General features: G+C 41.7%; 2 protein-coding genes across 2 annotated transcripts; both read right to left on the bottom strand.

Moving 5' to 3' along the window:
* Positions 1–1,472: 1,472 nt before the first annotated feature.
* On the bottom strand, positions 1,473–7,523 carry edem2 (ER degradation enhancer, mannosidase alpha-like 2). The gene is made up of 12 exons (XM_079557606.1): positions 7,357–7,523; positions 6,075–6,185; positions 5,970–6,009; positions 5,758–5,863; positions 5,538–5,663; positions 4,733–4,944; positions 4,513–4,654; positions 4,005–4,129; positions 3,571–3,715; positions 2,735–2,856; positions 2,409–2,574; positions 1,473–1,859 (listed from the first exon to the last, which is right to left on the bottom strand). The coding sequence occupies exons 1-12, from the start codon at positions 7,461–7,463 to the stop codon at positions 1,615–1,617; spliced, it is 1,647 nt and encodes a 548-aa protein (XP_079413732.1). The 5' UTR covers positions 7,464–7,523; the 3' UTR covers positions 1,473–1,614.
* Positions 7,524–8,737: 1,214 nt separating this feature from the next.
* On the bottom strand, positions 8,738–12,522 carry mrgbp (MRG/MORF4L binding protein). Its single transcript, XM_079557654.1, has 5 exons — positions 12,341–12,522; positions 11,654–11,775; positions 11,477–11,558; positions 10,843–10,905; positions 8,738–9,104 (listed from the first exon to the last, which is right to left on the bottom strand). The coding sequence occupies exons 1-5, from the start codon at positions 12,480–12,482 to the stop codon at positions 8,824–8,826; spliced, it is 690 nt and encodes a 229-aa protein (XP_079413780.1). The 5' UTR covers positions 12,483–12,522; the 3' UTR covers positions 8,738–8,823.
* Between the last annotated feature and the right edge of the window lie 2,367 nt (positions 12,523–14,889).

The following is a 14,889-nucleotide window of genomic DNA, read 5'->3' on the forward strand; positions in this document are numbered from 1 at the left end:
TCTTTCACTCTGGTTTCCATCTGAGTGTCTCCATGGCGACAGTCTGAGCATCTCCACGGTGACCGCTGCATCACGGTTTCCACAGCAACACTCTGACGACTCCATCACTGTCACCATCACTTTATCACCTCGTCATTTCAGCAAGTTCATAACAGAAACAGAAATCAGGCAGTAGGTACTTCATTTGACCAGGATTCTGGCTCAGATGTGGAACTAACTTCTCCTGAGAACTGACTCAGATCCTGTCCATTGCTCGTGATTGGTTTAACATTGGAAGAAGGGATCAAATGCACTGAAATGCTTGGATAATACATAAACAATGACACATTCATTGTACAATAACAAGACTATTACTGTGCTTAGAGTGAGTGAACCACAGGGAGTCAGCACAGAGTCTTCATTTGTAGTTGCAGATCAACTCTAAAAAGAAACATGAATCCCTTTACTGACCTCCTGTAACTGTAACTTTTTGTGCCAGCTTGAATTTGAAGCCCACAAGTTTTGCTGTTTGGGGCTATACACTAACATAACTTACCTCTGTAATGCAAACAAACCGTGGTTTAACTGTGTAAGCGCATGCAGTGAAAAGCTCAATCTGTTTCAGAACCAATTTGGTGAGAGGTCATAATCACTCTCTGGTGTGCCTAGCAGTATACTATCATTTGTAATAGTACATCAAAGTACTTGTACTTTGAAGATACTGAGGAGCAGCTTATATCAGGAAGAAGAGGGCTTGTATGTGGTATTTTTGTAAATAAATCGGTTTCAAGTCTCATTAAAGTTTGCACTGAATTTTTATTTAAATTAGCTTGGTTGTTCCTATTTTTGTCACAGGTCACCTGCAGCAAGGGCAATGCAGGATAAACACAAGAGAAGGCAAGATGAGAATCATCAACTTTCTAGTTCCCAAAGCCCAAGCCTTGTATACAGACTCTAAAATAATGTAAGAAAGTTTTTAAATAAAATAGATTTATTTAACACAAAGTCATTGCAGTAATATTTAGGCACAAACTGTTCAGAAAAAATATAAAAATGTTACAGTTCAGGTTCAGTCCTGGTTCCAGGCATTTTTCATTGTAGTTCTACAACAGGGTGGCACGAAGACTGTACCATGTCTTAAAAACAAACTTACATTTTTTAATTTTCAATTAAAAAATAATTAAGAACTGAACATAACATTTTAGCTTCCTGGTACAGTTGCATATTCTTATTTATGATATTTTCTTTTCAAATTTGCTCACATTTGGTCATTATTCTTTTGGTATGTTGTATAGCAACTTCCTGCTAACTTCATAGAGTAACTACTGTATCCTGTCCTTGTATTCCTATGGAGAGTTATCAGTATGTGGCAGAAAATATGCAGCTGTTGAATAATTACATTCACAAAACCTTTACACAGTATGTAAATACGCACTGGAGGAGACGTCTGTGTTTATAAATGTAGATGTTTTAGCCATGAAGCTATGGGTTATTTAACAATGCCCCAATCTGAACTATTTTTTATGAACACACTGTTGATTTTGGTTTTCTCGATTTTTTACAGGAAGTAGTCTTTACCCTACACAGGCCAACAGGAAAATGACCAACATCCCCTGGTTCAGATTCACATGTTGTTTAGTTGTTCTCTGTAAAAACTTGGCCTTTTACTGAGAGTTTGGAGCTGAAGGGTTGAACTGGACACCTGAGCATTGAGCTCTGTGATTGGCTGCTGGAGCCGCTCTGCGATTGACCCGTGGATGACGCAGAATTTGATGTCAGAAGAATGTTCCTGATCTCTGATTGGTCAGAGTCGTGGCTGTGGCAGCAGTACAAAGCAGCAGCATCAATGGGATGGGCCTCAGTGTTGAAGATGTACCCTCCTGTCAAAAACAACCATAGCTGTAATGACATGCAAGGACAAAGCCTAGTAGTGGTAGAAACTTAAGTACTAACAGTAGTAATAGTGATGGGCTAAATCAGTGGTTCCCAACCTTTTTTCCTTTAAGCCCCCCCCCCCATTACTCTCGAAGTTGTTGTTGCTTTTTTATTTTAGTCAGGGACTTCATTTTGAGATTGCAGTATCACTAATACTTTATTGTTGTCTCTCATTCATTTGTTTATTCTCATAATGTGAGTGCAGTTTCCTGAATCTTCCAGAATGATCACTCTCCGCTGGTTAAACAAGCTCATTCATGAATGAGAATAAATGAGCCCAGCCAGTGTTAAGTTCACATTTTTCAGGCTCACCGCTGCATTACTTTTTCACCACCAAAAAAGCAGTGTTCGTAGGCTACATTATAAAATGTAGCCTACGAACACTGTGATACAATCAAGGCAGCGTGTGGCATCCATCTTGAGGTATCATCTGCCCGCTCAAATGTGTCATTTCTGCGCACATTTGCTATTCGTCATGTTTAAGTTTAACTCACCAGTCCCAAGTATACAACGGCCAGTGGTCCCACCCCCTTCCTCCCATGCTCCACCCCCATGTAGGAAGTGGGTGGGGTCAAACAGCAGGTAAAGATATTTGATGGTCTCAGCCAAAAAGAAGGACTCCATTCTGTTGTCAAGCTGGTGGTCTCTCAGGTCCTTCACCTGAAACAGAGTGGTTGAGTGATATGAGTTATTGCACAATTGACTCTGCAACTGCAACTGCAGCGGTAGCATGAATAAATTAATAATAAAGAGTTGAAACAAAAGAAACATAGTTAGAAATACTGTGGAAACTTAAGCAGCATCATAGTAGATCTCTCACCGAGGCGTATCCACACGGTGTACGACTGATCTTCTCAATGGACTCCAAAGCATCCAGACCCAGCTGCAGGTACAAGTGGTCCCCAGTGGCTCGGTACAGGTACATTGCACTTTCTATCAACTCTGAAAAATAAATAACCCAAATATATTTGATAGTGCTTTGCAACCATATAAGTAATATAAGTAACGACATACATTTATTTTTTTAAGTGCCATTAAAGAAACTAGATGGAAGTTGGTCATTTTATGCTCACTACTGCCACCTCAGGGCTTCCGCGTAACTGCAATCTCTATATTAAGCTCGTGAATGGCGGCACTTCGGACGCAGTTGTGGTGAATAGGCCTGGGCTCATTCTACACATTAGGACATGGCTGGAGCATGTAGGGGGTTGAAAATACATTTCAACATTTTTAAACTCCATTTAGTCCCTTTAAATATGAGATTTTGACTAATTTGGCTTCTAACCTTTTCTAAAGTTGTTCACTTATTCATTGTTTATTTGCACGTACTGTATAAACAGAGTTGCCAGGCCCACAGTTTTCCCGCACAGTTGGGCTACTTTAAATTTGCCATTGCGACAGAAACTCTAGAGCTGTGGGTTGCAGGTTTTTTTGGGCTGATTTTGAACCTACCGCGGTCGCAACATTATCTGCCCAGAGGATTGTCCCTAATCATTAAAATTTGCCTGAGGGCCTGCAGTGAAATGTAGCATCTCTCCTTCCCCCCTCTTATCATCAGGATCATCATCCCCCCACTTGATCGTGCCCTCGACCAACTGTACAGAGTTTAGACTCAACATACACAGTTGTGGTTAGTTACAACGTAGTACATCTTACCTGGTCTGAGTGGATACCCCTCTCTCTTGTCCACAGTGAAGCCCTGGGGGATGCTGTAGAACTCTGGAAGTCCTCCAAACTGTCTCCATACTGAGTAGTAATTCTGGAAGGTCCTCGCCGCACTCTCCAGGTCTCCAATCAGTGACTAAAAACAAAACACCAGGGAAAGTGCATAAAAGGTTTTGTTAGGTATCCTGATATGAACTGCACTTAGTAGTAGTAGAATCTGTGTTTCATTCGTTCAGTATATTTTTAAATGAATCACTTTGGCTCTGTACAGTAACATCTTCCGTACAGTACGAATAAAACAATGGTGAAAGCCTAAAGCTTATGCGTCTAGGTCATTTTGTTTGTTTGTTTGTTTGAAAATCGACTGAAAGAATGATGGACGGACTCTGTAGCTTCGCTCGTTCAGGTTCATCCGTAGGTCTCACCTGCAACCCTGGCCAGAAAGCCTCCAGGGACTGGAAGACTGGCATGGACACAGTGCCTTTGTGCATCTGGACCCACAGGTACCAGTCGTCAAACCGAGTGTAGTTCTGGATCGCTCTATCATATTCTGAAACAAACACAGAACAGGTCTCTACAGGTTTTTTTCACCAGATGCATAGATTTCCAGGTAGTCCCAGCTTTACACATATACATTGTTTTCCCGTGCAAACATTTGTATTTAAAGGCAACTGACTTTATATACAGCATATCCAACATGAGCCCTTCAAATGGAGTGATTGATCTTTATTTCACATGCATTAATAAAGTTATTGTAATATAATAAAACAAAGCAACAAAATATTTGAAAAGGAATAGGTTGAAAAATGTTTAATCAGCTTAAGTCCCATCAACAATGAGAAGAGTAGACTTATTCTTAGTATTAGCTTTGCTTGTTCTGACCACAGAGAACAGAAATATTGTCTCTGCTTCGTCTTTCTCTCCAGACCTTACCATGGAACATGTGGAGGAGAGCAGGGTCCTGGAGGAGGATGGATCCTTTGACCAAATATTCAAAGTATGAGTCGACTCCAGCTCCGATTCCTGCATCCTGAGCCACCCACTTCTGAGTCACAACATCTATGTGGTTTCCCACCTGAGGACCAGAAAAGACCGAAGTTAGACCTGGTTCGGTCCTGGGTGTAGTAGCCCTTATAGTATTTCAGTTCAGTACCAGTCCGATGTTGGACCTGGTCTCCCATAGAGCCAGCAGCGCTTTGCGGGCAAAGTCTTCGTAAGTCTGGTTCCCGGTGAGTCGGCTCAGAGATGCAAATTCCAGGATGAAGGTCCCGACGCCGGCTGTACAGGTGACTGGGGTTTCCGAAGGATTGACCCCACGCAGTAAGTTCACAGTCCCATACGGCATCCCAGAGGGGGTCTCGAAGGCTGGAGAGACCAGGATCAGGACAGAGATAGGCCAGATTGAGATATGTTTTCCCTTAAAAGATCCTTAAAAAGCCTGAAGCAAGCATTATTGTCCAATCAAAAAAAAAATCTAAATTATTTAAAGAAGACAAGACAGATTTGTGAAATACACAATATAAACATAAAAAATTGATTCAGCGGTTTTGGTTTTGTATGGTCCAGTATGGCCATACAAAACTATTATTTCATATTTTGTCACAATGCCACTGTGATATTTCACTTTCCTTTCTGTTAATCTATTTACTTTTGTTAGATTGTTTTAGGCAATGTGTCAATGTGACTTTTAGAGCCCAGGTCACAGGCATTTATCATAATTAGCTCACACTTATGAGCTTAATATTGTGTTTAAATTCATTCAAGCAATTACCGGAGAGTTTCACCTCACTGTGATTGGATAAATCTGCCTGTCGCTTACTTAAAGTTATTCGTTAGGGGGATGGAAGGGAAAACCCATACAAAAACACTAAATCCAAGAATAACTATCTGTCCAGACTGGCAGAACAGGCTCATATCAAGATTCGCTCTAATATTGCCAAAAGCTATGCTTCTCTGACCGGGCAGCAGTTTCTTGGCTGCATCTTCTGCCATCCGCAGTAATGGACCAGAACAGGGCCAACCGGGTTCCAACTCCATACCAGCCCGGCCTGAGAGGAGGTGAGCAGAGAGCAGACCCCCCACCACTGAGGACAGAGGGATAAAAGGCTTCTAAGGAGATCTGGACACATTTAAAAGAGTCTTAATCTGTTCTGAGCAGGTTTTATACCAGCTTTTTACCTCTGATGTTGGTCTCAAAAACTGAAGCGTTGACATCAATATCAAAGTCGACCGTATCCTGCAGCAGAGAGGCCACTCTCTGGAACTCGGTCCTGTTCCCCAAAACCTGCACAAGGAAATTCCCATCATTAACAAATGTCTTGCTTCAAATAATGGGTTCTATCAACAGTGAACTGTGATCGTCAATTGAGTTCAGGTGGAGAGGGACTCACCAGGAGAGTATCCAGTGCGTCAATCAGAGTCAGAGAGAAACTAAAGAAAGAAGAATGAGTTCAGTGTGTGATAGATCATGAGCATGCGTGTATCTGCAGCCTTACCTTCCCCAAGTGTCCTGCCCATCACAGGTGAGGGGCCGGAGCTCATCGTAGGGGAAAGCATGGTCCAGGTAACTGTTGTAGGCGTGATAAAACATGGACCGGATCCTGGACCTGGAACAGTTTTTACTGAACTTTAATCAGATGACGATTACAGCGCGGCAACAAACAATTATTTGGGAAATTGATTAATCTGAAGAATATTGTTACAATTATTGGCAAATTGTATTTTTTCAACCTTTCAACCACATGAAGCTAAAGTGGCGCCGCTTGAGGACATGTGAATGTTCGTAGGAAGCTCTAAGAGCTTTGAAAAAAAGTCACTACAACTGAATTTTTATTTGCACAAAGCTGCACATGAACACAAGCACACGTTTCTGTTAACAGGCCATTCCTTATTTAAAAGCTAAGGACACCCAGTGTTCAGCCACTGAACTTTAAGGCTACACTGGCACTGACTGGGAGTTTATCGGGACAGGAGCTGGTATTGAGGAAGTGAAAGAGAGTCCTTTTGTGTTTATTTCCAAGCTAGTTTGAATAATAGGATGTGGCAACAAAAAGCATAGAGCTAATTCTGCTTTCTGATTGAATAAGTGTCCTGAGACACAAACAAACTTCGTTTTTCAGTATAGCAGAAAACAAATAATCAATTACTAAAATAGGATTAGTTGCTTTTTCATAAAAAATGTTTAAACAAACAAAACGTACTGACAAATCGTTTCTATGATTCATTTCATGTTCTCCATTCACTGTGCATTTATGCCACTGACAGATCACAGACTAGACACGTCAACAACAGCTTCATCATCTGATCAGTTGCTTATTTGTTTACCAGCTGCTTTGGTCGGTGTGCCCTGAACCTAAAGCAAACTCAGTCAGACTAGTGAAATGAGTGTAATCAGTTCATTTGCATGGACTGAGACTGAAGAGATGTTATGGTCCAGTGGCTTTTAGCAATAACTCATTTGCAAAGCCACTTTGAATTATCAAAAAAGAAATAACAGTAATTGGCTGTTCAACCTCCGATTTGTTACATTGCTGTTCCATATATTTAACAATAAACTGAAGTGAACTGTTCAGTGTTGGTCATTCATTGTCCTCTTCACTTTAACCTCGGTTGCTTTTCCCCATTAACTGTTGGATTGATTTGGTGTCGTTGGCTTTCCTCAAGTTCTCCTCCACTAAATATACTTAGATCAAGTTCCCCAGCAGCTGTAACAAGTACGTGTGGCAAAGGGTGACAGGGCTGTGGGTGAGGGAGCAGAGCAGAACAGGTGCGCAGTACCTGATCGCCTCCATCTCATCTTCAGTAAAATCCTGCGCGTGCGTTCCTCTTAACGCGGCTCCCAACGCAAGCACGAGCAGGATCGTGCACCCGGCCGTGCACGCCATTCGTGCGTGTTCAAAAGTGTCACATCAGGCTCCGAATGACAGACTAGAGCAAAACAAAATCCTTCACTCATAACTCCCCATCCATACGGCTCGGAGAAACCGGAAGAAGTCACACGGCGCATGCGCAAGGACACTCAGCATTACCGTATGATGCATTTAGAAAACTGGGAAACTGCCGTAAACTGAAAGTGCTTTTTCAGAACAAGTGTAATGTACTGTCGGTCTTATGTGTGTTTGTCTTAGGTCTAAAATAAGGCATGACCCAGGGACATTTTGTATAAATTTAAAACAACAAAACAAAATTGATCCTCTATGACTGAATGTTGCAGATCTCTCAAGGGTTGTGGGTAGTCGGGCTGCCGCTGGGAAGTTATATCTCAATACTTCTTTGTAGTGATACGTGCATCGTCAGAAACTATGTATCGCAATACTTCAATTATAGAAAAAATATGTATACAAATGTTTTTGACTTAAATATATATTTGTTAAATCTAGATTTGGTTCCGTTTGGTTTTAACGAAAGAGCCAGATTTTTTAAAATGTGTCTACTATGTGTGCTTTTCAAAATGTTTTGATCAATGTCAGCCGGATTTATATTTAATTTATACATTTTGGAAACTCAACTTGCACTTTCTTATTTTTAATAATAATAATAATGCATTGGTTTTATATAGCACTTTTCTGGACACTCAAAGACGCTTTACATTGCATTATTCATTCACTCCATACCCGGTGGTGGTAAGCTACTATTGTAGCCACAGCTGCCCTGGGGTAGACTGACGGAAGCGAGGCCGCCAGTCTGCGCCATCGGCCCCTCCGACCACCACCAACCACTCACTCACTCACACACTACATTCGCCAGGCTTCCTGGTGTTACTAAACGGTCTCCCATCCAAGTACCGACCAGGCCCTTCCCTGCTTAGCTTCCAAGGTCTGACGGGATTTAAGATATTAAGATTACTGTTGCACTTTGTAATAATGAAAAATTATATATTGAATGCATTGCATTGTATCGCAATACGTATCGTGTCGGGCCCTCAGTGTCGTGATATGTGTTGAATCGCGACAAAAAAATGATCATCACAGCCCTAGTTGACAACTTTGGATTGTTCAACTTTTTTAGCTCAAAATTTGGGCTGGAACATGTTTTATCTGTGAAAGTAAATGGCTGCGTGTCCCTAAGCCCTTGTGTAAGTGGTCAATGCCACATAATAGCACATACACTGTGGGCCACGAATAAATGCATGATATTAAAACAGAGGAACTTGAAAAAGTAAAACAAAACAAAATGTTTATTAAAAAAGAAATAATTAATTATATTAAAACCAGAGTTCATTTTCCGAGATTTGTAACAGTCTCTCTAGCGCCTCCTCTTGGCCGGTGTGGGGCCTGATGATCCTCCTTTAGCTGCAGAAGTCCCAGTGGTTCCTGACTTTGTTGAGGTAGATCCAGGGGCCCCTCCTTTTGCCGCTGAGGATGTCGGAGTGCCTCCTTTAAGCGCTGGGGGTGTGGGAGCTGCTCCTTTGGCCGCTGGAGGGGTGGGGGTCGGAGTGGCTCTCTTTTTCTTGTCGTCCTTGGAGTTGGACTCTGTGGGTTTGTCTCTGTCCTTTGATCGATCCGATTTAACTGAGGAGTTACTGCCTGTAGCACAAAAAAAATCAAAACTACTATACATTTTGACAACATGAGAATGATAAGCGTGCCCTCATTTGCTCCCCCTTTACATCCCCCAAATGTTTCTTACCACCCACCCTGTCTCAACTATCCTTCCTTACTTTAAGGTCAAGGTCAAGGTTTATTTATATAGCACATTTAAAAACAGAGTAGTGCCCCAAAGTGCTTTCCATATTCAGTGCAAAAATACAGACACACAAAAAACATATTGCTTCAATGTACAAAAAATAAAAACTGCAGCATAATCAAATGTCCAGCTCAACTTGGATTAAAAGCCAGTGCAAAGAGATGCGTTTTCAACAACGACTTGAAATTGTCAACAGTGGAGGCCATTCTGATTGGCAGAGGCAGAGAGTTCCAGAGTTTAGGGCCAGCAACAGCAAAGGCTCGATCTCCTCTGGTTTTTCGTTTGGACCGTGGGCAGTCTAAGAGCAACTGGTCCGAGGACCTCAATGAGCTGCTAGGAGTGTGCAAATTCAGCAAGTCTTTTAGGTACAAAGGTGCCAAGTCATGAAGAGATTTAAAAACAAACAGTAACATTTTAAACTGGATTCTAAAAGTCACAGGAGGCCAGTGGAGAGAGGAAAGCACAGGAGTAATGTGCTCCTGTCGTCTGGTCCCTGTGAACAGACGAGCTGCCACATTCTGGACTAGCTGGAGTCTGCGGATGGACGACTGGTCAAGGCCGTAATATAATGAGTTGCAATAGTCCAGCGCGCATGGACCACTCTCTCAAGTTGGCATGGTGGTAGGTAGGGTTTGACCTTGCCCAAAAGCCTCAGCTGGAAGAAGCTTGTTCTTACCACAGAACTTATTTGTTTGTCCATTTTAAAAGCACCATCAAAATAAACACCAAGACTCTTTGCAAATGGACGACAGAAAGAGGATTGGTAGCTCCATGCACCAGTAAAAACAGGAAGCTCAGGCTGGCCAAATATGACAATTTCTGTTTTCTTGTTGTTTAAATTTAAAAAATTGAGCGACATCCAGTCCTTTACATCATCAAGACATTTCTGCAGGGCTTGGATTGAGTTAGATTTTACATTAAATGGAAGATAAATCTGAACATCGTCAGCAAAGCAGTGGAATGAAATGTTATGTCTTTTAAAGATAGATCCGAGCGGCAACATGTACAGTGAAAACAAAACAGGTCCTAAAACCGAACCTTGGGGCACTCCACTATCAAGAGGAGCTTTTCTTGAGTTAAAAGAACCCAGGTTAACAGAAAACAACCGGTCAGTCAGGTACGATCGGAACCAGCTGAGCGCTGTGCCTTTAATTCCTGCACATGACTCGAGGCGGGTAAGAAGGATGTTGTGGTCGACCGTGTCGAACGCAGCTTCTTTCATCTTGGGCAAGTCTCATCACTTGCCTCCTCTACACAATTCCTGGAGTACCGCCCATAACACACAAGCCGATAGCCGTTATTGTACTCTAATTAGGTTGCTTCTTAATCACAATATGTGACAAATTTCTGTCGGACAACTATTATAGTATGTGTGACTTCCAAACCCTCGCTCATGTTTACTCCACTGCTTGCTTTCAGTGCGTCAGCTTCATACTGCACTTTCAACATGGCGCACATTGAACATGCACCACTTGGCTCAACTCTCTCCTTTTCTTTGTCTCTTTGACTCCTTCCTTTCTCTTTTCACCCGTCTATCTTCTTTTCTCTTTTCTCTTTTATCCATCTCAGTCTTCTTACCTTCTTCTGCAATTGTTGGCGGCTCCACCCTCAGCTCCTCCTTAAGTTCCTCTTCACTGCGTCCTGGACATGACACAAAACTGTTTCTTTAAAATACAGCTGGGATAAACTAAGCACGGAGCATCAGTGTTAATTTCGTCGACTAAAATATTTAGTCTTAATTGTAGTCAAAGTGATATTTTTGACGACTAAAATTGGACTAAAACTAAATTAAAATTTTCTCATGAGACTAAAACTATGACTAAAATGTCCAGATATTTTAGTCGACTAAAATAAGACTAAATAAAAATGAAAAGGAGAGACTAAAATCATCCAAACTTCTATTGACCGCCTGAAAGAGCCTCAGATCATCTAAATTCTCTGCCAAAGGAGAAGCAGCTCCATGAAGCAGAGGAACAAGATTAAATATGATTATAATGAATATTATAAATGCAAAGTCGACTAAATTAGTCTTAAATTTAGTCGACTAAATTGACATGCAATTTTAGTCGACTAAAACTAGACTAAAATTGAAAAGATTTTTTCGACTAAATCTCGACTAAAATGACATTACATTTTAGTCAAAAGACTAAGACTAAAACTAAAGTAAAATATGTTGTCAAAATTAACACTGCGGAGCATGTGCAGCAGGTACCTTCTTTGACGTCTTGAATGATGTCATCTGGTAATGAGAAGCTCTTCTCTGAGTTTGGGAATGGCAAGATCTCAGACTCATGCTGCACCAGACAAGACCAAGTAAAAACCAAAACTAAACAAGGACAAAATGAGGACTAAGTCAGGGCTAACTCAAGTGCAACGCAGTCCAACATACCAGTGCCTGCATGTCATACATGGTGCCCAGATGTTCCCAGATGAGGTCCGATGAAACCTGGCGGCCAATGTTCTGGCTGAACTTGTCCCTGATGCACATCATGTGGAAGTGTCGGTTCACTCCTGAAATCCAAATAAAAATACAGAGTAATAACAAACGGATTAAACTCGAAATATCGCACTTGAGGTTTTTGCATGCCACTTATTCACTAATACAGTTAGAAATAAAGTTAGAAATAAAACCCAAATGAATCTGAAAATGCAAACTTTGAAGCCTCGTATAATGATCCAAAGTTATACATGAAACAACATTTACAAGTCCACCTGGTTCCCTCAAGGCATCATCACTTAAGTCGTTGACTGTTACTCAGGAGGTTTATGCTTTTAGCCTTTAGCCCACGGGCCAAATGATTTATTGCAACATGCGCAGTTCAATACCAGAGACACAAGCTTACAAAAACGCACAGAAACGATACGCATTCATTACAATTCCAAACTTTATTCTATTGCATTGCATGTTTGTTTGATTTTTGGTTTTAAAGTGTCAATGTTTGGATGTTAGCTGTAAGCCAGCTACCAGGCTAACAGTCCCATTCGTTTTAACGGCGAGTGCTAATGCTAACAGGTTTACACAAAAGAAAGCTACAGCTAATGCACCGTTTATTTACACACAAAACGCTAAACTGACCCACGGGCTTGTGTCCGATCATTGCGTGGAAGAGACACACTTCCACCTCATGGCTCCAGATCACCGGCTCCTCAGAAGAAACCAGGCCGGGTTCCGGTGGCTTCCCTTCGGCCTGGTTCAGCGCCAGCTCGGCCTCTCCCATGCCTCTCTGTGTTGTGTTTGTCTGGAGCCGCTGCCCCAGGAAATTACTCGCTACAACTACGCCGCCTGCTGGTGAAGAGGAAACATGAGAAAAACCCTACTGCAGATTACCCTTTTTTCTTCTTCTTCATCTTAGTCAAGTCCCTATCCAAATTCCAGATCCTGCACCCTCTCTCAATCCCATATTCAGTTGGTTTGAGGAGCTTCATTCAAGGAAAGGTTTTAAAAAAGGAAAAAAAAGCCAAGTGGGTAAAATTATTTAGGCTTTGCAAGTACCTTTGTTTAATTTGTTGTGTGTGTAGTGTGCAGTTCAACAGTAGCAATGAGTCAGCCCTATAAATAACATCACTCCATTGTTCATGTCACAGATGTGTTCGAGCCATGTGTCCCGCTGCTTTCGGACCCGAGTTCCAATGGGATTTTGGAGCTTTGAGCTTGGAGCCAGGCGGAATGCGGTCCCGGGGCGCACATTGAGGGGTCAGGGCCCATAACATGATAAACTTCAGCGATAAACTACAGCTGTCCCCTCTTGGACCGACTGGACCGGGGACAGAACTGGAGCAGTCCAAAGGTAGGCCTAGTTCTACTGGGCCACTTACCAACTGGTTGTGTGTGTGTGTTCTGTGTGGGGTGGACAGCAAATTAAATGGTTTGCAGGCCGGGCCTTATGGCAGCCTTTATCTATTAGACTCAGTAAATCTACTTTATCAAGTCTGTCCCTCATGTTCCACCATATTGCGCACTAGTTTTTCTACCTTTCGAGGTGGTCGAATCGAACAAGGTCAATAAACAACAGAACTTCACCAGGTCATCACTTGAGCTGAATCAGGTCTTAAATAGGTGATGTTAAATAAGACTAAACCGTGACTTTTCTAAACATAGAATAATCAAGAGTCGGACAAAACGAAAGATAATAATATTGACAAATGAAACAAGTCAAAGACACCCAATTTCCACCACCACTAGTTTTAGAAACAGATCATTCTCAACTGGTGTAGATTGACCCATTGTCACCCTATCACGACAAGCACCAAACTTTTAATACGTTCGGTTCACATTTTACAATTTGACGGAGTCATAATCTCAAACTCTTACAACTCTCAAGTTGTTCTAGTCTATGTATATGAACGATGTCACTACGTTTTGACGTCAGTTTTTTCACCTTTGTTCATTTGTGCAGACAGAGAAGACACTGAACTTTTTTTTTTATGTGAATTGGCTCACAAAAGATAATAGCTTTTATAAACCATGCCCCCCAAAAATCAGCAATATGAAAGTTTAATGCAGATTTGCCATAGATGTCATATGAGCGCAACATACTGTACTAGGCTACCAGAAATGACATGAGAACACTACTTATGTAATAATAATTACATATAGGTGATTATCCTCCAGTTATGGTTTGGCCTGTGGTTTATGGAGTCAGCCTGTCACATGAGTTTCCGGCTCCCTCAGATCCACTGTGGATTAACATCATACAGCAGCTTTACATCATGCTTTTATTCTGAAAGGACAGAGTATAAATAGTTGAATGGATTAGTGTGGAGGTATGGACCATGGCGCATATGTTTGGGCACAGGGCAGGAAAGTGACATGGTGCTCATGGAATAATCACATAACACAGCACCACGGGATTCTTAGAAAATGTACGGGCAGCATGACCAGCATCACCTTTACCCATCAGAGACACAAAAGAGTTCAAATAGAGTCTGCATCATTATTGAACAGTGGTAGCAGGTTTGAAATGGTTAAGTCTTGGAAAAGTGCAATAGTTTTTCACCACTGTCAGTGTGGGTGTCCCAGCTCTAAGCTCCAAATCTGGTGCTGTTACTGCTTCAGGACCGACTTAGACCAAAGCCCCCGTGGCGATAACCAAGACTGACCAAAGTTGAGATTGCAAATTCAATTAAATTACGAAATTGTCCAAGAGATGTACAAGAGATAGTCTTCCTTTTTCTCTCTCTCAAGGGGTTGTGCAATAATAAATTGAAATAAAAACTAGTGAAATGAAATGATGAATGAAAGCTGTGCTGCTGTTTAATTCTGTTTTGCACCTGGTTTGTTTCCTCATGTTTAGTCCTGATTCTAGCTGTACTCATGGGACTGACATCGGTATTAACCTCTTTCCTTAACTCACAGTGGAAAAATAGGAAAACACCAAATCAATGTCTTGAAATAGCATCACTATAATGCCAGAAAGATGAGACGTGTGAGACGAAGGATGCACCGCACCCATAAATGTCTATGAGGGTAAACTCTGCCGGGAGGATTATTGTGAATGTTTTCATTGGCAGAACTCGAGGAAAAACATCCAGACACAGGAAGAACTCCACATGTATCCTAGAATTGAACTCAAAAGCCTGTTGCTGTGAGGCTGGAGTGCTCGCGTATAGTGTGACCCTGGTCTC

Source organism: Gobius niger (genome assembly GCF_951799975.1).
Source record: "Gobius niger genome assembly, chromosome: 6".
NCBI lineage: Eukaryota > Metazoa > Chordata > Actinopteri > Gobiiformes > Gobiidae > Gobius > Gobius niger.